This window comes from Chlorocebus sabaeus, chromosome 25 (genome assembly GCF_047675955.1).
Source record: "Chlorocebus sabaeus isolate Y175 chromosome 25, mChlSab1.0.hap1, whole genome shotgun sequence".
NCBI classification, from domain to species: Eukaryota; Metazoa; Chordata; class Mammalia; order Primates; family Cercopithecidae; genus Chlorocebus; species Chlorocebus sabaeus.
The window spans coordinates 60,280,836-60,304,449 of NC_132928.1; the positions used below are offsets into that span (position 1 = coordinate 60,280,836).

Genomic DNA, 23,614 nt, shown 5'->3' on the forward strand with positions numbered 1-23,614 from the left:
TTGGGAATCTACCTAGAAGCAGAATTGCTAGGCCGTATGGCAACTGTATGTTTAATATTTTGAGGACCTGCCACACTGTTTTCAACATTTTACATTCCCACACACAGTGCATAAGGGTTCCAATTTCTCCACATATTTGACAACATTTATAATTTGCTCTTTTGATAATTGCCATCCTAATGGATGTGAAGTGGTATTAATTTGCATTTCCTTAATGAGTAGTTATGTTGAGCATCTTCTGATGTGCTTATTGGCCATCTGTATGTCCTCTTTGGAGAAATGTCTATTCAGGTCCTTTGCTAATTTTTTTTGTTTTGTTTTGTTTTTGAGATGAAGTTTCTCTCGTTGCCCAGGCTGGAGAGCAATGCATGATCTCAGCTCACTGCAGCCTCCACCTCCCGGGTTCAAGCAATTTGCCTGCCTCACTCTCTCAAGTAGCTGGGAATACAGGCATCCACCACCATGCACGGCTAATTTTTTGTATTTTTTTTTTTTTTTTTGAGACAGAGTTTCACTCTGTTGCCCAGGCTGAAGTGCAGTGGCGGCGTGATCTCGGCTCATTGCAACCTCCGCCTCCCAGGTTCAAAAAATTCTCTGCCTCAGCCTCCCAAGTAGCTGGGATTGCAGGCGCCCACCACCATGCCAACTAATTTTTTGTATTTTTAGTAGAGATGGGGTTTCACCATGTTGGCTAGGCTTGTCTTGAACTCCTGGCCTCAGGTGATCCGTCCACCTCAGCCTCCCAAAGTGCTGGGATTACAGGCATGAGCCGCCATGCCCGCCCCTTTGCTAATTTTTATTGGGTTGTTTTTTGGTAGTTGAGTTGTAGGAGTGCTTTATATATTCTGGACACTAGATGGTTATCAGATATATGATTTGCAAACATCTTCTCCCATTCTCTGTGTTGCCTTTTCACTGCCTCTTTTGATGCACAAAAATTGGAAATTTTGATGAAATTCAATTTATCTATTTTTTCTTTTGTTGCCTGTGCTTCTGTTGTCATATTCAAAAAAATCATTGCCAAATACAATGTCATGAAGCTTTCCCCTTATGTTTTCTTCTGAGACTTTTATAGTAAGTAAACCTAAAAGAAAAGGCTGAAGAATCAATTGGAAGTAGTTAAGCTAGACAAAGACCTAAACCAAAGCACTAATTCTGGGGGAAAAAAGGAATAGTCACAATAAAGAAGGTAGATAAATTTATTGCCACTTGAAAACTAAATATAACTCAGATGAGTCAGACAAAAAAAAAATCATAGACATTACAATTACTATTATTTGACCAGGTTCGTCTTTTGATGATTTCTCTGACAGGCACTTCTGCAACAAATTTGTATAATTTGATATAAATATTATGTGATTATTCTTAAAGGCCAAGCAATGGGCATTTATGATGGCTAATCATAAATACACAATAATATATATTACATAATATATATTAATTGATAGATTGCATTTTTTTCTTTGAGCTTATACACTGTTTAAGTCTACCTTTTATAAATATCAAGTTGGATATTCTTGTCTGTTGCATTTGCTAAATAAGAGTCAATAGTTATCTGTTTCTTTTATATATGTCAGATTGTGTCCATTCCGAATACAGAATCCCCTGCATAAAATTAGCATGTTTTGCTGAAGTACCTGTTAATTTGGCTCTAAAATTTTTTTTATTATATAGCATTTATTTTTAAAAGATTAATCCCTTCATCCATTTCTGCAAGGCTCTTTTGTAGCTCAAAAAATTACCATAAAGGGAAAGAAAGTCCTCCAGCTTCCTACTACAATTACTTTAGGGTTGGGGTCAGAAAACTTTTTCTGTAAAGGATCTGCTGCATCTATTCAACTCTGCAGTTGTAATGCAAAAGCAACTTAGACAATAGCAAATGAATGGGTGTGGCCATATTTGACCCATGGTTGTAGTTTGCCTACCTTTGCTTTAGTGCATCTAAATAAACACTGTTCATATAAAATATCCAGCAAGATAAACAGTAATTTAGTGCTTAAAAGAGAGTTGCAGAATCTTTTTCTTTTAGAGTCTTTTAGGAAAAGTATCATGTATTGCTTGGAAAGTATTCTCTATTTTAAATATATCTATACAGTTTCTTTCTTTACTTACCCTGAGGTATTTATTAAGAAAGGGTAATCTGGAGTCTAGTACATAAAACATCTTTGGGTGTATACATTTTGTAAATAGGAAGTGATATTACTTCTAGCATTGTAAGAACCCCAGTTCCCAAATAATAATGACTCTTGAGTAATAAGCAAGTACCTTAGCATGCCTCCAACATATTGACTGTTAAAGGGCAATCAGTTCTCCCTGGCAGTGATTGCAGCAATTGAAAGTTATGTTTTCATATCTAGTATAGGGATGAAATCGTCCAATATTTTTCTTTGTAGCAAGTAAGGTGGTTGGTGAAGACTCAAAAAATGGATTATCTGGTGAACTCTCTGTACAGGTAACTGGATCTAAAATTCTTAGAACCTAAGAAAAATAAGATATAATGTCAGAAGTATGCAATATAGATAGTAAAAGCCTATGATTTAATTGATGTATACCTACCTATAAGTTTCTGCTTCATTAATATGTAACTTATAAAAACTGAATGACGAATCTGATTGAAAAGACAACTTCCTTTCTTAAGCTGTAAATTTAATATTGATGTCTAATTACTAGATTAGGTTACATATATTTTTAAATGATGACATTAATGTTTCACAGATATTGGTAGGAAAGCAGGAAAACAGAGAAGAAAATGAGGTTATATCATTAAGTGATGTCAGTTTTTTTATATGTCAATAGTATCATTAAGTGATGTCAATTTTTTTTTCCTTAACCAAAATGGACTTACTACTTCCCCTCTTCAATCTTTCATTCAACTGCTCAGAATCAAGATTTCTATATTTTTCAGGCTAAAATACAGAAACCTTTCTGTTCATATTAGTGTGTCAGTCTCCTGCTCCTGAATTCCCTTAGCATTTTGTCTCTCTCTCTCTCTCTAAAGACCTGTAATGTAATAATATCTTTAGTATTTGAGAACTTATTTTCTCTTCTAAATTTATAAACAATGTTAAAGTAAGCCCTTCATCTTTGCTTATCCTCTAGCACCAAACCAAATTCCATAAAAATAGAAGGATCCATTCTTCTATAGAAATGATATTTCAAAATCCTTGATAACTTTTCATTTATAGTATCAATGGCTTTTCATTTCTCTTTTTCTAATTCATATGCAGTATTTTATGATTACAGCCATGTTTTTGTTTCCTGGATTCCACAACACAATGCTCTCCTAATTCTTCTTCTCCTCTGATTTTTCCTAATCTGTCTCCTTTACTGAGACCCAAAACAGGAACTCTTGAGCTGAAAAAAGTTCTCCAGTTAAGGGCAGGGATAACGTGCCTGGCTCACAGCTCTCGATTCACATGTTCATATTTTCCTAATCATCACCACATGATGTGTTTGGGTTATGGTACAAAGGTAGCAAGCACTGCAATTGGAAAGAATTGTGAAATGAATCGGGAAAAGTGCTTTCTCTCTTTCTTATATAAGGCTTGTTCAAAGCAGCTTTCTGGAATGGCTGGTGATGCCTGTTTCCCTAGCGGTCATGTGGTCCTGCATTTTTTTTTTTTCCCTTCTAAGTTACCACTAAACTCAAAGAGCCATCACTACTCTGAGAATGTCCTGGCATTATTTAAGAGCCATCAACTTACTTTAGCACCTCTATTTTTCAACTAGACTGCTTTTTCAATTTAGTTTTTGAGATCCTTCTATTTTTATGGAATTTGGTTTGGTGCTAGAGGATAAGCAAAGATGAAGGGCTTACCTTAACGTTGTTTATAAATTTAGAAGAGAAAATAAGTTCTCAAATACTATAAAGATGTTATTACATTGCAGGTCTTTAGAGAGAGAGAGTGAAACAAAATGCTAAGGGAATTCAGGAGCAGGAGACTGACACACTAATATGAACAGAAAGGTTTCTGTATTTTAGCCTGTAAGTGATGGGGAAGGATTTTATGCAGGGTGCCTTTCAGAGAGATCATTCTATATACAGTATGGGGGATGGAGGAAGCAGTATGCATAAGCAGACATAAGAAGAACAGAAAAAGGGAGGTTATTGTAATAATCTAGCTAAGAAATGATGGTACCTTGAAGCAATGGGACTGAAAAGTTTAAGAGACACTAAGGAAGAAGGGCTGTCAGTTTTGTTAAATAGGAAAATGTGATGGATAAAAGACTGGGAGAAGAAGGGGATCTAAATCAAGCCCTGAGGATACCTAACATGGTATAGTGAAATAAAATGGATGGATAAAAGAGAAAAGCCTGTACGGTATAAGGTTATATAAACCTAGGAAAGAGTATTTCAAGAAAGAGGGAGTGGTCAACTACACCAAATGCTACTGGCAGCAACTAAGTCGGCAGTGACACAATTTCCCAACAAAGAGAATACAAAAGGAGAAACAAAGTTTTGGATAAAAATGATTAATTTTAGGTACTGACTCATTCAGTAAGTAGCTGAGCACTTACTATGTGCAAAGGATCATGCTAGACCTTGAGGAAACATAAAAACACAAAGTCCCCAGCCCTTTAGGAGTTTACAGTTTGGGAGAGGGATGGAAAATCAAACTATTATAATTTAATACGGTAAACGGCAATTATAGATATAAGTACAAACAAAGTACAATGGAAGGCTGGAGAAGGAACACTTCAGATTGCCAGCAAGATTCAGAGAAGGCAGGTTCTTAAAGGTGGTATAGAGGTTGGGCAACAAAAGAGGTGCGGAGAAGGCAGTCTAGACAAGAAAAAGTATGTACAGAGGCATGAGATACAACGGCCTATGTGCATCATGAAAAGTGGTTAAACCCTGCTGGAATGTGAAATGCAGTGGGTAGTGACACTTGGGAAATGATTCTTGAGAAGGGGAGATGGAAAAAAGATTATAAAAAGCCTTCTATACAGTATGAATGAATTCTGATTCAATAATGAGGGAGACTGGGAGCTGTTTGATGACTGAAATGGCCTTCTGAAATAACTCTCTGGCAGTAGTGGGAGGGCAGGAGCAGCTAAGAAGCAGGGCAGGGTATCAGTGAGGGGGTAACTGCAGTGGGCTAGGCTGGAAGTCAGCTGTTTGAACTTGAGAGGGGATAAATTAGAAAAAAACTGGTAAGATCTGTAAAATCAACAGGACTAGGGGAATGAAGGAAATAGTAAAAATGATAGCTACCATTTATTGAGAAATTACAGTATGTTGGAAACTGCTACAGGCTTTATATGTGTTTTTTATGGAAATCTGAAAACAGCACTATAGAGTAGGTATAATTCATCGAGACAAGGAGTACAGGAAAAGGAGGAGATTTTTAGGGGAGGGGGGGTGTACAAATGCAAAAGCAAGGATTAAAGAGGTTCTATTTTTAGTCATCTGTGAAACAAGTAGATGGAAATCCTGGCTGGATATAAATCTCTCAGACTCAGAAAAAAGTCTGAGATGGAAGAGTCACAAGCATAAAGCTATGGTAACAGAATAACACCAAGAGAATACAGAAAGTATGTTATGTTAAGAAAGCTCAAGAGGGGTCATAGGAAGAGGATGCCCCTCCCCTTCAAAAACTAGAAACAATGGTCACAAAAGTAGTGAATCATTGCAAGAGTACGGTATTCAGGAAATGAAGGGATTTTGAAAAGGGGAAAACAGATTCCTATGAGACATCAACATCTAAAGGAGGAAAAATGTCTATGAAGAAGAGTTCAGAGAGGGCCAAGAAAGAGTGATGTTACAAAGGTCAAGGGAGTTTCAAGGAAGGAATGCTCGATACAGTATAATATGATAGTAAATGTTCATGACCTTTTTAAGAGTACTTACTGAGAATAGTGGGGCAGGAAGTCTACAGATTTAAGTGATGGTAGTAATTGAGGAATGGATGGTGTGTAAGTACAAACATGTATGGACAACTTGTCCAAGATTCTTGGATGTGAAGGGAAGATGATAAAGCCATATCCAGAGATCTTACAATAGAGGGAAGATTTTTTGTTTTTAGATGAATGATGCTTGGACATGTTCTTAAGCCAAAAGGAAAGAACCAACACAGAGAAAGAATAACTGTTGAGGGGGAAGCCAGAGCCTAGAGGGGAGGTATGCTTAGAAGAGGAAGGACACCTTTTCCTCTCAGAGAAATGTATGCTGCCATACAGATAGGCTTCTAGATATCAAATGAGACCTTCAGGCAGTTTTCTGCCTCTGTTCCCTTTTTCTTCTGTGGATTAGGAAGGAAAGTCATCTGCTGAATGTGAGGTAGTATTTGACAGGTACTGAAACAAAAAGGCAAACAGCTGAACTGACACAGGACTGGGGTTTTCAGCATACTCGGAGAGGAAGATAAGGCAGTAAGGCACGAATAGAGTCTAGGCAAGCTAGAGCCGGACGAGAATCTAGAAGAGTGAGCTGATGAGATACAGAAAAAAACACAGGGAGCGAGGGAATAAAAACAATTATGTGATCAAAGATGTGTTCACATCCAGGGAGTCAGAATGAAGAATCAGAGTTGGAAAGAAAAAAAGTTGAGATCACAGATCACAGAGAGAGAGAGAGAGATGTTGAGTTGAAGATTTTAACAGTGCAAAAGTTACGGCGACTGGCAGTGACCCAGGATGGGGACATGGGAGCTGTAATGAAGGTGAACTTGGTTGTTGTCACAGAAATGTGAGATGAGTATTTGACAAGCCAGCTGCATGGACCTTGAATTCATCCAGGACTATACTATCTGTTCTGTAGTACTTGATACATTTCCATCTATATGTGGGAATTAAGTAATTGCTTAGATCAGAAGTAAACTAATCTATTAATATACTGATTTAATCTACTACATTAAAAATTCTACACAGTGGTTTTTGTATCAAAATGAACTCAAGAAAAGGATTATCAGTGACTCAATAGCTAAAACATAGGACCTCTTTCAAAACAATTACTTTTTTTGTCCTTAAAAATAGAATATTAGTGTTAGAAAATATTAAAGTTCAGAAGAGGAAATAATTTCCTCCAAGACAACACACTCAATAGCATGAGTGGTTTAGATCCCACATTTCCTAATTCCTAATGCCAAACACTTTCCATGATAATATGTCACCTTTCAGTAAGAGGACAGTCTTAGAAGTTCCACAGATCACAAAAGAGAAAATATTTTACCGTTTCAGCCATTTTCTCAGCTGGAGTGCTGCAGAATTCAACTGTTGATGGAATCTTTTTTTGATTGTTAATGCCAACATTTCCCAGAAGATGAGAATTGACTGCTTTTGCCAACTTGTGATTTGTTAATGCTAGCTCTGCTGTGCTGTGGGGTTGTACACTAGGGGAGTAAGTTTGCTCTCTTCCCCATTGCAAAGAGACTAAGAGCTCCTCCAATAATCTGCATAGAACACACATGAACACTGGACATTAGTAAGAGAGCAAAATGTAAAAATTAATAATAGTAAATAAGTAATAAAAGTATTTCTGAAATTATATAACATCTTTCCCTGATCCCTTTCTCTCTCAGAGTTCCATAAATTTGGATGTCTTAGTCCAGTAAGTTAGACTACAGAAAGCATATGTTAATCTACTAGGTTGTTGCCTGAAAATCATTTAACAAATAGTACTTCTTTTCGTTCTCACCTTTTAGTATAGGAACTACTTACATAATTTGTGAAACTATGGAGATATTCACACAGTTTTTCTTTTTTGGTGAGTTACATTAATTGATTCTTGAATGCTAAATCAATCTACAATTCCTGGGATTCACTTTACTTGGTCATAATGTATAAAACTTTTTATGTATTGTTGGATTTGATTCACTAAAATTCTGTTAAGGATTTTTGCATTTATGTCAATTAGAGATATTAGTTGGTGGTTTTTGGCTAATGGTTCTGGTATCAAGATAATGCTGGCCTCATGAAATGAGCTGGAAATTGTTTCCTTCTCTTCTATTTTCTAGAATAATTTTTGTAAATTTGGTTTTATGTCTTCCTTAGATGTTTACTAGCATTCATCAGTGAATCCATCTAGACCTGGAATTTCCTTTACTGGAAAATATTTAATTTTTAACTATAAATTATATTTGTTTTAACAGGTTAGGGCTATTCAGGTTAGCTATTTGTTCTTGAGTAACCTTTGGTAGTTTGTTTTTCATGGAGTTTGTCCATTTCATCTAAATTACTGAATTTATTGACATGGATTTGTTCATAACATTTCTGTATTATCTTTTTTATGTGTATAGAGTCTTGTACCCCCCCTTCATTCCTGATACTGGTAATGTATATCTTCTCTTTTTTTCCCGATTAAACTGGCTAGAGGTTTCTTGTGTGTTCTTTCTTCTAGTGTCCCCTATAATTTGCTCTTTGACACTTACTGATTCTATCTGTAATAAATCAACTACATAAAAATGCAAAAGGCTTTTAAGGAAGACCATCAATTTTGATAGTTCTGGAGTATATGGACATGAAAACAAACTCTAATACTGCAGGAAGTCTTCAAAAATATCTCCTTCCACAGGAGAGACAGGTATACTCCTTGGCTTCTACCAAAAACTGTATGACTACAACTATAACCAGCAATTGCTTTTAAATCCAGAGAATCCTTCTAATACAGACATAACTAATTATTTCCCCAATTAAGAATGTGAAAAGCATGCCTTCTATTTTTTTAGTCCTCCTCCCTCCCAGAGCATCTATTTTAAAATGCTACCAAAAGTATATGCTCAGTAAGTTATCAAATGTAGACACACCAAAAACAAAAACAAACAAACAAACACACACAAAAGTACAATAACGTAATTTGCAGGAGAAAGCAGAAGAGTTCAGAATGTAAACAAGTGCCATACTTCTGGGTAGCTATCATTTCTTGACGAAACTGTTCCCGTTCACTTAGGAGATCTTGTATAGCCCCGTGTGCATCACGGTTTTGACGCTGTAAAACTGCTCTTGAGTTGGTTAACTCATCTGCCATTACCCTGAAAAAGATTAAAATCTTACATATAAATTTGCTGACAATAATACAGTGTAAAAAATTGAATATACTACTTTGTGACTGTCACTTTCAGAAGCTAACAAAGATTTAACATAGTATAGTTACTTCACAGTTTTTAAATTTTGACGAAGAACACTAAAAATGTTTAAGAGCTTAGAGTTCATTAAAAGGATTCAGTTAAAATATTCATTGAGACAATGACAAAGGCAAAAGTTATTCAACTTTCCTATATAATGACTTTTAGAGTACATCTCAATCTTACTCTAGATTGACCAAAATTTGAAAGAAAAAATTATTAAATGTTTTTAAACACAGAAAAACTTAAAGAGGCAAACAAAACAAAATTATCTTCTTACACTCAATTACCTCTTTGCCCTCAGAAAAATATTGATATAAAAAGACTTATATGAAGTCTTTCCTCATGCCCAGCATCCCTATCCTTCTTTTATATGCAGCCAACAAGGTTTTTTTACACTTCTCAAAAAAAATAATTTATGTATGTTTCAACATATACATATGTGTTAAAAATAAATTTATCCATTTTATTTACAAAAAGAGATACTGAATACACACTTTTCTAAATCTTAGTTTTTCATTTAATAATTTATCTTAGAGACTTTTCCATATTAGCACATATAGAGCTATCTCATTCCCTTTTTTCAAAAATTAGCTTCATGTTTTCTACTGATTGGATACACAAAATTTTATTTAACCAATTTTCTATTGATGCAATTGAAGCAAATGTTCAAGTATGGTTAATCAGCTGAAAAATTTAAAATTAAAATTTAAGTCTGAGACTGCAGTTACTACCAAATTCCTCAAAATGAAAACAATTTTGACATTAGAAGATTATATCAATTAAAATACCAATAAAATCGTATTTAATTTTTATTTAAAAATTTAATGAAATGTTACTATTGGTGTTGATCAGGATGTTAAAAAGTTGCATATTGCAGTAATTTGTATAATATATGCATGATTTGCCTCTTAAAAAATGTTCAATAAGAATCAACTCAATTAACTTTCATTCTAAGTGAATAAATAGTTCATTTTTCCAAATAGCATAATGAACTAGCACAATTAGGAGATAAATGAAACACTGTTAAGAGAGTGAACAACTACTAAAAAGTGTCAGAGATATTAAGACATGAAAAAAACATTTTCCTAAAAATGTATTCATCACAATCAATGGTTCTTCAAATACACCCTGTAAACCTATGGCTGTTTTGTGAGAAATCTCCAGATGATTCAATTTAAATCAACAGTTATTAAACATACTCTGTAAAGTATTTTGCTAAGTACCAGAAATACACAGATGGATAACATCCAGATCTTGTTATCTGGTAACTGTAAATTGAGGCAGGGAGGGGATAAACAGACAAAGAATCATACTATATAGCAGAGTTTCCCAACCACCAGTGTGTTGAGAGGCCTGGATGAGGACCCCGGCGTTTTCGCCGCCATATGAGAGTAGCCTCATCCAGTATGTCATAAAAATGTTATAATTTTCTATTTGTGCATGGAGAGAAAAAGGTTGAGAAGCTTTATTATATAGTTAAAAGAACTATGAGAAGAGAGCATTTAGAATGAATAATATTATCTTAGGGAGTTCAAATATTTGAATGGAGAAAAATAATTTAGTTTGGCTTTTTGTGATTTTAATGTTTACTAGACGTCTGAATTTACAGTTTTGTTTCAGTCTTAAACACTGTATTTTTACTATAAAATAAACTAGAACTCGGGAATAAGGGATGATCCTTATATCACTTCTCCATTTAGGAAGACTGTGTGACTATCCAGAGGAGAGTCCACATCTTAAATGAAGTACTTTGATGACCTTAGTCAGAAATTTTCACATTACCATCTACTTTCTTGTGTTATAGATCAAAAACCTGATGGAGCAAAACCTAGGAAATGAAATACTATTTGCTGTAGAAAATACCTGCTTGCAAGGAATTTACTTCGCCATACATCACACTGTATTGACATACGTTCTAACTGTTCAGAAAGCTGAGCTGTGTTTCGACCTAGGGCTTCATTTTCTAAAATAAGCTGATTTTTCTCACGGGCTAGACGTTCAAAGTGATACTGAAGATCATCCCCAACAGAAGCCACCAGTAACTTTTTTAACTCACGATTTACCTAGAAGAGAACATAATCAATACAACAAGCTCGAAGTAGTATCACTAACTTTAATGTAACAAAATTAACAAAAAGAGACTGTGTTTCTGTGTAATTTTGGACCTCCGTGACTTAAAGCCTCTATCAAAAAGTAAAATTAAATATTTAAGTTCTGTACGATATACAAACCATATCTCTCTACTACTCTCTATACATCTATATCCACAGTCCATGTGGTAATAAACTGAGCTTCTTGTAATAAGAGTAAAAATCATTATGAAAATAACAAATAGTTCCAGTCAACACTTAAAGGAAAAAAAATTAAAACAAAACCAATACATTCTGATAAAAAACATGACTTAGAATGTCTTATGTTTTTTATTCAATATGTATAAGTTAGTCTATTGCATCCTAAGAAATTACTTTTAAAAAATAAAGCAAAGGAAGTAATCCAGTATATTTCTAAGTATGTTCTTTACATCATTATTGAAAACAGCAAAAAATTAAAACAGATATCCAATAATGGGTATTGGTATATGGTATAGCTATTGAAGAACACTGTTGCTATTAATAATGACATTGTAATAGAATATGTTGTGATATGGCAGAACATTAATAACTGAAGAAAGTGGGTTATAACACTAAGTGAACTCAATGTATATGGTTATGCAGGTATAGCTGGATGAAATGATTCAGGTGGCACTATTTTCATTGTGTTTTTCTGTATTTTCTAAAATTTTTACAACATACATTTGTACTACATTTTGTAATGAGAAACTAGTTATTTAAAAATTATTTGGATAAAAACCACTAACCATGGTCTCACTTATGAAGAAGACTTGTATCTAGCCAAAAGACGTATGGTCTAATAGAGAAACAAGGGAAGGGGCAAGGCAATTTTTACTAAGATGCAAAGATTAAAGCAACACACTTAAGCAATATAGATTTTTTTCATCTACAATGAAGACACAGTAAGTTATACCACCATTCTCTTTATTCCAAGTATCCTGTATACACAGGCAAAAATACTTGAAATTTATGGATCCTTAAAACAAGGACTGCTGGTCAATTACTACGCCTGACTTGGTCAATATTTGGTCTGGCAGTTTATAATTGTAACCTACTTTTATAACTTATTGGTGGTCTTGTCCAAAGCACCTCACACCTCCATCTTCAATGAGGTTTAGAGTATAAGTTCCCAATATAAAGTATCTCTAGAGAACTGAGAGAGAATGAGAAATTTAAGAGGAAGCGTTTTAGAGAAATGACAAGCTAGGATAAATGACATTCCCATAAAGAAATGTAGTTTTCTAACATGCAGATTTAAAAGGTCCAGACGTAAAGAGTAGCACTCATTATATCAATTAAGGCTGTTCTTACCTCTGTCTGTACACGGAGCTGGTTTGAAAGACCTTCTTTGTCCTGTAGTAACCTTCTTTCAGAATTCTTGAGCTTTTCTAATACATTCTTTACTTCTGAGAGTTCCTTATTAGGTTCTATAACTCCCTCTGACTGACCAAGGAATTCTCCTTTATGATGTCCCAGAGACTTAACCTTTGTGTTTTTGTTGGGGATATCATGAGTTATAGCAGCTTTGGGAACTAATATTCTTACAGCTTCAACTTCCATTGCTTTTTCAGTGAGCATTTTCCCTAGCTGAAGAACTCCTGGGCTCTCTGATGGAACTGCTTTCTTCCATGGACTCTGAAGACTATGATGCTTTCTAGATTGGACTCCAGAGGTAGCTTCAACAGATTTAGGTGGCTCCTCAGTTTCCATTCCATCTCCTGCTCCTCGGATTGGGGATGAAGTAAGGGTGACTAACAAAAAGGAAACAAAACAGAAACTTACCAAGAAGAAATGCCAAGAAAATGCTAAGAAATTTTCTAAGCAAGAAATTGCTAAGAAAATGCTAAACCCTATATTCAAAATTACTCGCACTAAAAAGAATGCAAAAAAAAATCAGAGAAAAAGTAATTTTCAAAACAATCATGTATCAGAAAAAGGTACATGTTTAAACTTTCCTTCAGTAGACCAGAGATTTGGAATCAGAGTATTTGGTTCTGACTTTTACTTCCTAGTATAACCCCAGGTAAATAATTTAATCTTCCATGAATCTCTATTTCCTAATTTGCAAACTGGAGATGACAACAACTTTGCTATAGAATTTTGGTAAGAAAAAATGTAATAAGATCAAATGCTTGGCATACTGTAGACACTCAATAATGTTAGTTAAAAATAAATGTTAGCTATATATATGCACATTTGAAACCATCTACATCATAAGAGATTCATCTGTTTTTGTGAACTCTTGTAGTAAGAGGAAGCAACATATATGTTACACTGAAAAATGTATTAAGAAAAGATTCAATCCTATTCTTAGGCCTAACAGTTTATGCCCTGCTTACAGAAGTGAAACTACACTGAATTGTCAGATTAAACATCCTTATACCTCACTTTCACCGTATCATACCCAAATTATTTTATTGTTCTCTCATTCCATCTAGTGGCTTTCAATTTGAGTGCACTGTATTCCCAATAAAGTGCCTTGCATGTAGTATTCATATATATATGTTTTTTTTTATATATATGTTATAAATAAATGAATGATAACAAGGGGAGGGACAAAAGAGGAGCACAAAGATCAGTGACAATGATTAGAATGATGAACTTTGACTGGTCACGGGCAGCAAACATGGTGCTGGGTACCTAATGTTGGCTAGACATTCTATCAGGTAAGACCACTATGCTTAAGAAATTTACTACCTAATTTAGGGGACAGGACATACCTATAAAAAGATAAAATGTATTACAGGATAATATATAAGTGTGCAATAAGTGGTATAAAAATATTTCAATAGAAATTTTATGTCTATAGAAACATTAAGGACAATCATGAACTACTGGTCTTCAGTGAATTCATCACTGTCCAACCAAACCATATATATATATATGTAATAAGATCAAATGCGTGGCATACTGTAGACTCTCTCTCTCTCTATGTGTGTGTATATATGTTTGTGTGTGTATATATATATGTATGTGTGTAATACAATCTCCTAAAACAAAGACTTAAAACAGAATTCCTTTTACACTTGTAATAAATTTTGTAAGCTTAACATATTTTTTATTTTATGGCTAGAATATAAGTTAATATAGCATTTACTTTCTTACTATTTTACTGTGGAATATTTAGACTCTTTCAAATTTGTCACCATAATAGATAAGACTTTATTGAACACTTTTATGCCTACATATTTTTCTTAACTTCTGAATTATTTTTTCAAATAAATTCCCAAGCATAAAATCAATGGGTTTGTTGAAGATCTGTATGGCCGAAATGCCTTCCAAAATCACTCTACCAGTGTAATATGTGGATCTATGCCTAATGTCCTTACTATTTATTTATTTGCATGCTCAATGCCTATATAGTACTTAAAAATAAATAAGAATACATGTAAACTGTTTAGAATGGTATTTGACACAGTAAGCACTCATTAAATGTTAGGTCCTATTGCTTTTATTATTATTTATATAAATTCCTAATAAACTTTGGATGTTGATATGGAGAGAAATAAATTTATTTAATGCCATAAAATATAATTCTGACTTTCATTCTCTTATGTAAATCCTAAAGTTATATTGCTAGACTATAGGACTATTTATTCAATTAACAGATTTACTTTTTTCAAATTTTTCCCATGTAGAGATGTTCTGGGAATCTTGAGTTATGTTAATTAGACAGGAGGTGGAAACATATCTGAGGTATAGTTAATATGTTCTATTTTACAAAACATTTTACATTAGAATAAAATAGTGTCATTTCTATATGAAATGTAAGCTAAGTTTAAACACCCCTTGGGCCTTGGGACTGACTCTACTTTTAAAAAGGTAAACAAAGGAGTACTTCAGAAAGTGAAATAAACGCCTAACATGCTGGGTTTGGTAAATTAGTTAAAACAAAGCATGGTAGCACTGACAAAGAGAATTTCCACTGAATCATTTAAAAACAGCTCACTGCAGCCTTGACTTCCTGGGCTCAGGTGATTCTCCCACCTCAGCCTCCCAAGTAGCTGGGACTACAGGCATGTGCCACCATGACCAAGTAATTTTTATTTTTTTTGTAGGGACGGGGTTTTATCATGTTGTCCAGAATGGTCTTGAACTCCTAGGTTCAAGCAATTCTCTGGCCTCAGCCTCCTAAAGTGCTTGGATTACAGGTGTGAGCCATCACACCTAGCCACCTGTATTCTTAAAATCTGATTTTAAGTTTGTCTAAACTTAACTAACTTGTCTAATTTTGTCAATAAGACATTCTGGCATTTAAGAAGTAACATAGAATCATGTATTAACTATAAATTAATAAAAGCCATCAACAATAAAAATACACACTAGAGCCATTGTTCAGGCCCACTGAGGCTGAGGAAATAAAAAACAGGTGTGATACTTCCATTATGGTCAAATACGATTTCTAGGCAAGCTGTAACATTTTTGGGCTGGAATTTTAAGTAACAGAGATACAAGAACAAAATATAAAATGATTAATGTTAAATTTAAAAGGCAAAGAATCATTAATACGTATTTAACAGAAATCTCTTTTTGAACAAAATACCTTGTTAGGAAATCAAGAAGTTCAATCAACTTGTTTCTATTCCAATTTACTCTTAACTTTATTTAAACTGTTCTACTTACTCAAGCATTTATGAATATCAAAGTTGTATTATATATTACATGACAGTTCCCTCTCAGTAATAACTATGATTCTAGCTAATGTGCATAGGTAAGCAGGCAAAAGAGCCAAGGCTTTACATTTTCTCACCTGGTAACTTTCATAATTCTAGTTTTCCTTGTGACATATGTAGAAACCTTTATTACATATGCAGTAGGCACAATCCAGGACACATTTATGAATAATTACCTTATCTCAAGTGGGAAGACAAGGACCTATGGTAACAGCTCCATAGTTATGAGTAATGCTTAAGTCAAGAAAAACACCAATCATTATTCTTCCCCACTATTCAAAGGGAACCAACAAAACAATCCTTAAATTATTCATCATCAAATGTGGCACATATACACCATGGAATACTATGCAGCCATAAAAAAGGATGAGTTTGTGTCCTTTGTAGGGACATGGATGCAGCTGGAAACCATCATTCTTAGCAAACTATCACAAGAACAGAAAACCAAACACCGCATGTTCTCACTCATAGGTGGGAACTGAACAATGAGATCACTTGGACTCGGGAAGGGGAACATCACACACCGGGGCCTATCATGGGGAGGGGGGAGGGGGGAGGGATTGCATTGGGAGTTATACCTGATGTAAATGATGAGTTGATGGGTGCAGCACACCAACATGGCACAAGTATACGTATGTAACAAACCTGCACGTTATGCACATGTACCCTACAACTTAAAGTATAATAATAATAAAAAAATTAAAAAAAAATTATTCATCATCATTACTTCCACCTGTGATCAATTATCAATGAACTAAAACATGTCTAAGGTTTGCTCATTCGTATTGCCTACCAGGATTGGTGAAATGTACGGAAAGAACAAAGAAGGTCACTAGTTTAACATTCTGGAATGGGAGCTGGCAAACTTTTTCTGTAAAGGACCAGAGAGTAAATATTTTAGGCATTGTGAACCAAAAGGTAAAATTGAGGATACCATGTAAGTATTTAATAAGAGAAAAAAATTTATCGATGAAATTCAAACTATAACAACAATAATTGAATAACAGTTTTTTGATAACATAGGTCTAACAATGGGAAGAACAGAATTTTTTAAATTCAGGATACTGTTTGGCTTAAATAGTGTTAATGTCCACCATTATCAAACTGATTGCAAATATTCTCAGGAGGCTGAGGGCCACAATTTGCCAACCCTTGCTCTAGAATATTGAGGCAAAAAAAATTTCATAGTCTGTCATTGAACAAGTATTTCTCTTTTATTCATAAAACTTCAATCTATGATGAGAGGTACCTAAGTCAGCAGAATGGGGTAGTGAAAAGAACTCTAATTCACTAGAGTCTGAGTTAAAATAACTTAAGTCCCTACTGCCATGTATTGTGTGACCTTAGACAAAGCACTTAACCTCATCCTTCTCCCATCCCTTGGTGCTTTCAGAGTAATGCAAATATGGTAGTATATATTTCAAAAATAATTTGTTTCTCTTGTAGACTAGACTGTTGGGAGCTCTTCAGGGTATGGACTGCCTCCTAATCTTTGTATCATGAGCTAATAAAATGGTGCTTATCACAGAGAAAATGAATAAATGCTTACTGAAGTTTATTAATCTGTTAATAGACTACCTAGAGTGTTTCATTTTTAACATCCAAAAACTAACCCATTTAAAAACTGCTTTATTTTTTTTCCTCTACCCTAAAACATTAATTCCTAACTTGGTTATAGTCTGAAAGACTTTCCAGAACACACACAAATTCAGTTATAAAACAGTTAAAACAAATTAGGGATTCTCATGTGGTAATTTTAAATCAAGAGTCTTTTTAAATGTCACCCATATCACCTAATAAGTTTAGTTAACTATTATTAAATTAGTAAAATAAGTTACATACAATGGACTTAAGAGTTACATTAAGATTTACTGAACTGGAAACTAAGCATTCTTCTTACCAAAGGCTCTATGGATAGAGTTCCCTGGTCAAATAAGTGTGGGCAATGCTGCATACTGCATCTCTACGGAGTTTCAGTGTACATTAGTATTAAAGTTATACTATAGACTCTTAAGAGGTCCTATAGCCTCTCTTTTAATACAGCATTTCTTGAATTTATCTGCTCATGGAATATCTTTTTTACCTAATACCTACAGAACTAGTGTTAGACTATTTTATGGAATCAAAAATATTTACTACAGAACTAGTGTTCTACTATTTTATGGAAATATTTAAATACTACAGAACTAGTGTTAGACTATTTTATGGAATCAAAAATATTTAAATATCTCAGACCTTCCTATTTGGTCTACTATTACTAAACTATTTGACTTCAATAGCTTTATTTTTAATTTTAATCCCACATCCAAGAAAAGCTTTGGATTTTAATTTAAGTTTCTAGTTATTACTATTTACTGTATGTTTCCTTTTCGGAAACAGCCCTAGCAGCCATGATACATCCCTCTTATGATGACAGTACTGCTCAAATGTCTTCTGAGAGGAAGTTCTGTTGCTATTACCAAACTAACTGTACTTATCTCCTGAGGCAGTTACAGGAAGTACAGACAACTGACAAATGTCAACCAAGTACACCTTTTCACAGGCCATGCAATACGAGTAACTTTTGTTCACTAACATCAGATGACAGATTAAACAGAAATAGGGCTAATAGAATTATTTTCCTTACTGGATAATTAAGATCACATAAAATCGTGTTTGTTAAAGTACCTTATAACTCTAATCCTCATTAAAAACAAGTAATAATAAATATTAAAAAGTAATTTAATTTCACTGAGGACTTGCCAGTACTTTTAATGACTAATCATAATATTGTATTTAGTTTTTGCTTTCTGACAAGCACCATGTTGGTTGCTTTCACATTAATTATTTAACTGCTCTTATTTCCCATTAATCCACCGTTTATTACTTTCATTACAGTCTCTGACTTGCTTATCTAATGGTATAAAAGCCTTCTGGTGACTTATGAAATGCTATTGCACAGCTGAATTAAATTCAATTACATATTTAGGGGCATGATCTTTCTTCCTTGTTTCCAAAACTTATTTCAACCTGCTTTTAGAGATGGTGTGCTGCTGGAGGTCAGCTTGCTGAAAAACTGGCATCTAGAAAACAGTTTTCCATCTTTCACTGATGGTTCTAGCATGCAGAATTCACCCCATCCAAAAAATAAGCTGGGTCAGGAGAAGTTCACTATGGGACATGTTAAAATTGTTGCCTATAGCTATGTGAGGATGGCCAGTAAGCAGTAGTCTATAAGGGTATGAATCATAAGGAAAGAGATCAGGGATATAGATAGATTTGGAAGTCATTTATATAGATAATTACTGAAGTCACGATAGTAGAAAAGAAACAGTGGTCAAAAAGCACTGATACTTAAAAGACAAATAAGAAGGAGAGGAGGCTGAAAAAGAAACAGAGGAGATACAGCTTCAGCAGTGCTGTCCAACAGAATTTTCTTCAGTGATGGAAATAACCACCAGCCGTATTTGCCTATTGACTACTTGAAGTTTGGCAAGTGTCACTGAGAAACTGAATTTTTAATTTTTAGAAAATATTAATTTAAAATCAAATAGCCACATATAATTACTGCATTGGACAGTGAAAGGCTACAGAGTAGGCTGAAAATAAAAGTGACATCATGGAAGTCATCAAAAGAAAGTATCTCAAAATGCAGGGAATGGTCAACAGTATTAAATATTAGAGAGGACAAACCAGCTAGGACTAAAAAGTGACTACTGTATTTAGTAATTCAGGGGTTGAATTGTGTCCCCTAAATCTTTATATGTTGAAGTACTAACCCCCACTACCTCAGAATGAGATTTCATTTGGAAACAGGATCACTGCAGATGTAATTAGTTAAGATGAAATCATACAGGAGTAGGCTGGGTTCCTTTTTCAATACGACTGCTGTCTTTATAAAAAGGGTAAATTTAGACACAGAAACATGCACACAGGGAGAACGCCACGTGAATATGAAGGCAGAGATAAGGGTGGTACGTCTATAAGACAAGGAGCACCAAAGACTGCCAGCGAGCCACTGGAAGCTAGGAGAGGGTCTCTAATGCCTTCTGAAGGAGCATAGCCTTGTTGACATTTTCATCTTGGATTTCCAGCCTCCAGAACTGAGACAATATATTTTGTTGTTCAAGCCACACAGTTTATGGTACTTTGTTACAGCAACCCCAGCAAACTAATACAACATGAAAGAGATCTTTGATATATCCTAGTTGCTTTGTCTATCTACTTAAATCTTTAAAAATGTATATTCTTATTTAAATCTTAATCTTCTAGCATATAGGGAATATAGCTGTTAAAAACTTTGTATTAACATTAAATGTTTAAGAGCAGCCACCTAATAAATTCTAATTAATGATGTTAAATTTCACTTGTACATCTGAAGTACTGAAATATAAACACTGCACTACAAAATAAACACAAAGGGATCTGAAATAACACAATTCCCAAGGGGGTCCATGAGATCTAGTTATCTGGCTCAAACATTCCTTCACATCATCATAAATGTCATGTTTTAAAAACAATTATAAAAAAGCCACTTACCTTTGGTTTCTAAATTTTTAGTAGTCATTTTTTCCCCTTAACCACTGAAAATGGACGCCAACACTTCTACTGAACAACCTAGAAATGTATGCATATGAAATAATTTAAACAATATCACATAAACACATTCATTGAGCACCTCTAATTTAAAAGTTATGATATTTTAATTGCTTCTGTATTTAGTACGCATGCATTTAGAAAGGGAAATGTCTCTTATATCCCATTCTCCCAGAAGGCATTGTTACATCTACTAAAAGTTTCAAAAAAAAAAAAAAAAAAAAAATAGGGGTGGTTTACTTCTAAATGTTCCGTTTCACCATCCTCACCAATACACTCTAAATTGTCAGAAGTGTGTCCTGAATTTTAGCCAAGCAATGGCAGTGAAGTTACTGTGGTGGTTTTGTGTCATCCGTATGACAAGAGGAATTTTAAAGTAATTACTTTCTTAGGAGACATACTGACACAATTCGTATGCACACACAGACACACGCACACACATATCAAAAAGGAGCTTCTGTTTAGATGTGTAACAAACGACAAAAAATATTACTCAAGATAACATAATTCATACTTTTTTGGTAATAAAAAGTTAAAATAGTGTAGCTTCAAAAGTAAAAAGAGAAACATATATTGAGCACATGCTTTCAGAAATGTACACACTGCCTACAGTACAGACTCAGATTTACTAGAGGACATATAAAAAGATGATGCTACTGCAATGATATAAATATGACAAACTGTACACTAGATGACAACTGGTTTCACTACAAAAAAAGATCGCTCTCAGTACTAGATACAACTCAGTTCAATTAGTGAACCCGACGACTAACTTTCTTAACAGTCACAAACTTTTCTACACTACAGTCTATTGCTCCGAAAAGAGGTATCCAAAAAACCCTTCCTAAGAGTAACGATCCCTGAAACTGCCCTTGATAGTTGCTCTGCGAAACGTACAGGCACAGCGAATGCCTGCTGGCAAATGCCAAATGAAGGTGAGGGGCTGAAGAAGTAAGTAGGGGGAGTGAGCAGGTATGAGAGCGATAGGCCGGGAAGCGACAAGTCTGTCAACCTTTGCTGTCCCGGGAAGTCGAAACCGAAGTTCCATCCCTGTCTGAAAAAGCCTTCCCGGAACAACAATCGTTCCCTAAATCCAAAGCTACTGGCCAGCAAACTCCAGCCAGACCTCCGTCCCTTTCCAACATCCTTAGTTATACCTGCTTGTCCTCGGATTTAACTGTAGGATTCTTATTCTCCGTATTTCAGGGGGCTTCACTTCATAGGCTCTTCGGATCCGTATCACCAGGTTAACTTCTCACAGACCTCTTCCATTCAGAAGCCGACCCGCCCAGGCCCTCCACATATCCAGGAGCTCTCTCACGCCTAACCACTTCCGATTACTCAGGGTTTCGCTTCCGGAATATGTTTCCAAAAGAGAAGGGTAAATACATTCTGCAGTGCGTTTAAACTCAAGTAACACAGAACACACACTGTAAGGCCTCCGTAAGTGGAAAGCGGACAGATGTCTACTTTAAAATAAAATACCGTACGGCAACTTTTGGAGCCCAAGCCTCAGATTCACTTAAACTTCCGGGCCAGCTGTTAAACAAACGGAAGTAAAACTGCCGGAAACAGAAAAACGGCGTCTCGTAGCCCCAGGCGACAGCGTGGAGGGGCGGGCCTGTCGATTGGGTGAACGCAGCTGAGATTACTCCCAGCCACTAAGGACGAAGAGGTGGGGCGGTGGCGTCCCACGCACCGTGCGACAGTGGGCGGTGCTCTGTTGCCTGAGTAACCGGATGATGGTGTTGGTGGTGGTGTCTTCCTGTCTCAACGATACCTATTTTCTAGTGCTGAGATCCTGAGACAATGGTGAGTGCCAGGGGATGTCAGAAGAACGGCTGTGGGGTCCTAGCTACTTAGCGTTCCAAGTCTTCAGGCGGATGGGCACTTAAAGTTGTCCTGTCCTCCCGACCTTCTCCCCATTATCTCTTTCCGCCTTCCCATGGGCTGTTACTGCAGTTTACTCGCTCTCCGTATTTCTTACAGCACCCTGAATTCCACTGATGCTACTAAGTCTCTAGAGTAATGAAACAGAAAATTCAGGGTAAGGCATCGAGTCTAATAACCTGTTTTGAACAACATTATGTGTTTTCATTGTTCATCGTGGCATTTTTCATGCTCACAGATTCACATTAACGCGCTTTGTTAAGAGTATGGGGTGGTGTGTATGTGACTGTCTCAACACTGATCTGAATCTCCCTAGATCTTGGAGTCCTTTTGCTTTTCTGAGTGGCAGAGCACTGCCCCACGCCCCCACGAGGGCCATTAACAGATGTATGTTGGATCAGCTCTTGTCTGTCCAGTTGCTTACCTTCTAGGTCTGTGCTTGCTTTTCTTTTCTTTCTTCTTCTTTTTTTCTTTCTTTTTTTTTTTAAACAGAAATTTCTCCTGGGATTGCTTGGAGAGCTTCTGCAATTCACTGTTTGGACTTCACCCCTGGAAATTCTGAATGAAAGGAATGGGGCTCGGTATTTGCATTTTAAATAAACCTGTAGGTGATTTTAATTCACCCACATGTCTGAGAGTACCAGGGTTCTAGTTAATTCACTTAACTATCGTATCTTTTAAGCACTTATGGATAACGGACTGGAAGATAGAAAGATCTTTAGATAGTTATAGCTACGAATTTAGAAACAGAGCCCCCACCCATCACCCCTTGTTTCTTCATACTACTCAGCAATCCTTTTGGTTACCCCAGTTTTCCCCTGCCCCATTTTCTGTAAATACATTTTCAAGCCTTCCATTTATAAACCCTGTCTTTTGCCCTCCTCATTTCTCCTTTCTAAACATGATGGAGTATAATAGGCCATTTCTTCAATCTCATGCCCCCAACCTACACACTGATCTATATTTTTGCCAAGCCTTTAGTCTTGTATTTCTAGTGTAGAGAAAGGGATATTAAAGGATAATCCATCCATCTTTGCTCTTGATCTCATTTGCTTCCATCTGTTACATTTCGCTTCCAGTTGTCTTTTTTCTTTCCTGTGCTTTCAGCCTCTTCCTCTCCAGTTCCTTCTACTCAGTGCTCAAGTCACACATCTTATGAAAATTAAATAAAGCAAAACCATGTCATCCATCCTGTGTTTATCCGGTTATTTCCCAGTCCTCCTATCTATCAGTAAACTTATTGAAAGGATATTATTTTTACTTATATCAAACAGACAAAAGTCTTTTGTCTGGCTTCTTT

The 23,614-nt window shown here is 35.3% G+C and overlaps 2 protein-coding genes across 6 annotated transcripts in view; one reads left to right on the forward strand and one right to left on the reverse strand.

The window, feature by feature from the left end:
• Nucleotides 1–1,181: 1,181 nt before the first annotated feature.
• BLZF1 (basic leucine zipper nuclear factor 1) lies at nucleotides 1,182–21,975 on the reverse strand. 2 transcript variants are annotated; one of them, XM_037985991.2, is made up of 7 exons: nucleotides 21,582–21,975; nucleotides 20,368–20,445; nucleotides 12,488–12,927; nucleotides 10,929–11,128; nucleotides 8,841–8,969; nucleotides 7,172–7,391; nucleotides 1,182–2,478 (listed from the first exon to the last, which is right to left on the reverse strand). In XM_037985991.2, the coding sequence occupies exons 2-7, from the start codon at nucleotides 20,393–20,395 to the stop codon at nucleotides 2,293–2,295; spliced, it is 1,203 nt and encodes a 400-aa protein (XP_037841919.1). In that variant the 5' UTR covers nucleotides 20,396–20,445; nucleotides 21,582–21,975; the 3' UTR covers nucleotides 1,182–2,292. The 2 variants fall into 2 exon arrangements, with proteins under 2 accessions (XP_037841919.1, XP_007987792.1); XM_007989601.3 differs by having other exon boundaries at nucleotides 21,586–21,693.
• A 152-nt stretch (nucleotides 21,976–22,127) lies between these two features.
• The window catches only part of NME7 (NME/NM23 family member 7), a 214,573-nt gene continuing 213,086 nt past the window's right edge, over nucleotides 22,128–23,614 (forward strand). For 3 of the 4 annotated variants that reach the window (XM_073011811.1, XM_007989596.3, XM_007989592.3), the window contains exon 1: nucleotides 22,128–22,236. In XM_073011811.1, coding sequence (XP_072867912.1) covers nucleotides 22,234–22,236 — 3 coding nt within the window. In that variant the 5' untranslated portion in view covers nucleotides 22,128–22,233. Of the gene's footprint in view, nucleotides 22,237–22,366; nucleotides 22,472–23,614 lie in introns of those variants that run through there. The other variant, XM_073011812.1, reaches the window with a different exon arrangement.

Coding starts and splice junctions, on each gene's coding strand:
- BLZF1 (XM_037985991.2), bottom strand. CDS start 20,395: ATGACTACTAAAAATTTAGAAACCAAAG. Junction 12,928..20,367: donor TAAAAATTTAGAAACCAAAG/GTAAGTGGCTTT, acceptor CCTTTTTGTTAG/TCACCCTTACTTCATCCCCA. Junction 11,129..12,487: donor AGCTCCGTGTACAGACAGAG/GTAAGAACAGCC, acceptor GTTCTCTTCTAG/GTAAATCGTGAGTTAAAAAA.